This window comes from Bison bison, unplaced genomic scaffold, assembly GCF_000754665.1.
Source record: "Bison bison bison isolate TAMUID 2011002044 unplaced genomic scaffold, Bison_UMD1.0 scf7180017849819, whole genome shotgun sequence".
In the NCBI taxonomy this organism is placed as follows: Eukaryota; Metazoa; Chordata; class Mammalia; order Artiodactyla; family Bovidae; genus Bison; species Bison bison.
Window position 1 is genome coordinate 6,352 of NW_011480392.1, and position 1,233 is coordinate 7,584.

The 1,233-nt window shown below is 70.6% G+C and overlaps 1 protein-coding gene across 1 annotated transcript in view; it reads right to left on the minus strand.

Annotated features, from left to right (window-relative positions):
• LOC104994326 (protein jagged-2-like) overlaps nt 1–1,233 on the minus strand; it is a gene marked incomplete at both ends in the record, with an annotated part of 15,055 nt that overhangs the window by 6,201 nt on the left and 7,621 nt on the right. The window contains one exon of the mRNA XM_010847855.1: nt 1,108–1,150. Within this exon, the coding sequence (XP_010846157.1) occupies nt 1,108–1,150 (43 nt within the window). The remainder of the gene's footprint in view (nt 1–1,107; nt 1,151–1,233) is intronic.

The window sequence follows — 1,233 nt, forward strand, 5'->3', positions numbered from 1 at the left end:
ACCACATGCAGGCATGGGGCCGGGCGGCCAGCAGGGCTCTCGAGCCATCTGAGTGGCCACAGGAAGTAGGCCAGCAGTCAGGGCCCTGCTCGCTGGTGGCGTCCAGGGCGCGGGCAGCTCACCTGAGGCACCTGATCACGGTTGAAACGCAGGGTGAGGCGGGCACAGTTGTTGTCCAGGTGGCCGGAGCGCGGCTGGCATGGGGTGCTGGGCAGCGCGGGCTCCTCCGCACTACATGCCCCCCAGGCCGCACAGGGTGGCTGCAGACACTGGCCCGGGGCCTTCTCCAGGCACTGCTGCCCCGGCGGGCACTGGGCGCTCAGGGCATCCGGCCGGCCAGCCAGCAGGCAGGGCTTCTGGCCGCACCACACCTGGGGGCACACGGACGGGACCCACAGGCAGACCCGGACGGCACCATGTGGGAAGAAGCACACCGTTGGTCATGAGTCCGTGAGCAGAGCGCCCCCTACCGCCAGGGCCCCACGGTGCCGTGAGCAGAGCGCCCCCTACCGCCAGGGCCCCACGGTGAAGGAGCCCAGCACAGCAGGGCGGCCCACGTCTTCCGGGGCCAGGTTCGCCTGTCTCCCTCCCCCCACATCCTCCCATGAGCAGAGCGCCCCCTACCGCCAGGCCCCCCGGTGAAGGAGCCCAGCACAGCAGGGCGGCCCACGTCTTCCGGGGCCAGGTTCGCCTGTCTCCCTCTCCCCACATCCTCCCCGGGTGAGCAACAGGGTTGGGGGTGAATGATGGGGACTGCAGGCCTGGGGCGCGGAGGCAGCAGACCCGCAGGGCAGTGGGAGCGCGCAGGGCGGGTGGACAGACCCCACACCTTGCTGCAGTCTCGGTGGCCGTCCAGGCAGCGGCAGCTGTTGCAGTCCTCCACCCACGAGCTCCCGTGAGGGAAGGGCACGCCCTGCGACCAGCAGGACCTCCCGAACACGATCACTGTGGGCGGGAGAAGTGGGGCACATGGAGAGCAGGCTCCCCCGGACCCCCCAGCCTGAGCGTGGCCTCGCCAGCGGCATCCCCCACCTACCCTCCTGGCACCGCAGGCCGGATCGGCCAGGTGGGCAGCTGCAGCGGTAGCCATTGATTTCATCCACACACGTGGCCCCGTAGGCACAGGGTGAGGACTGGCACTCGTCGATGTCTGCAGGAGAGGGGCCGGGCACATCGTCAGCGAGGCGGCAGCTTGGGCAGCAGGGCCCGCGCAGAAAGAGCAGCCCCGGCCAG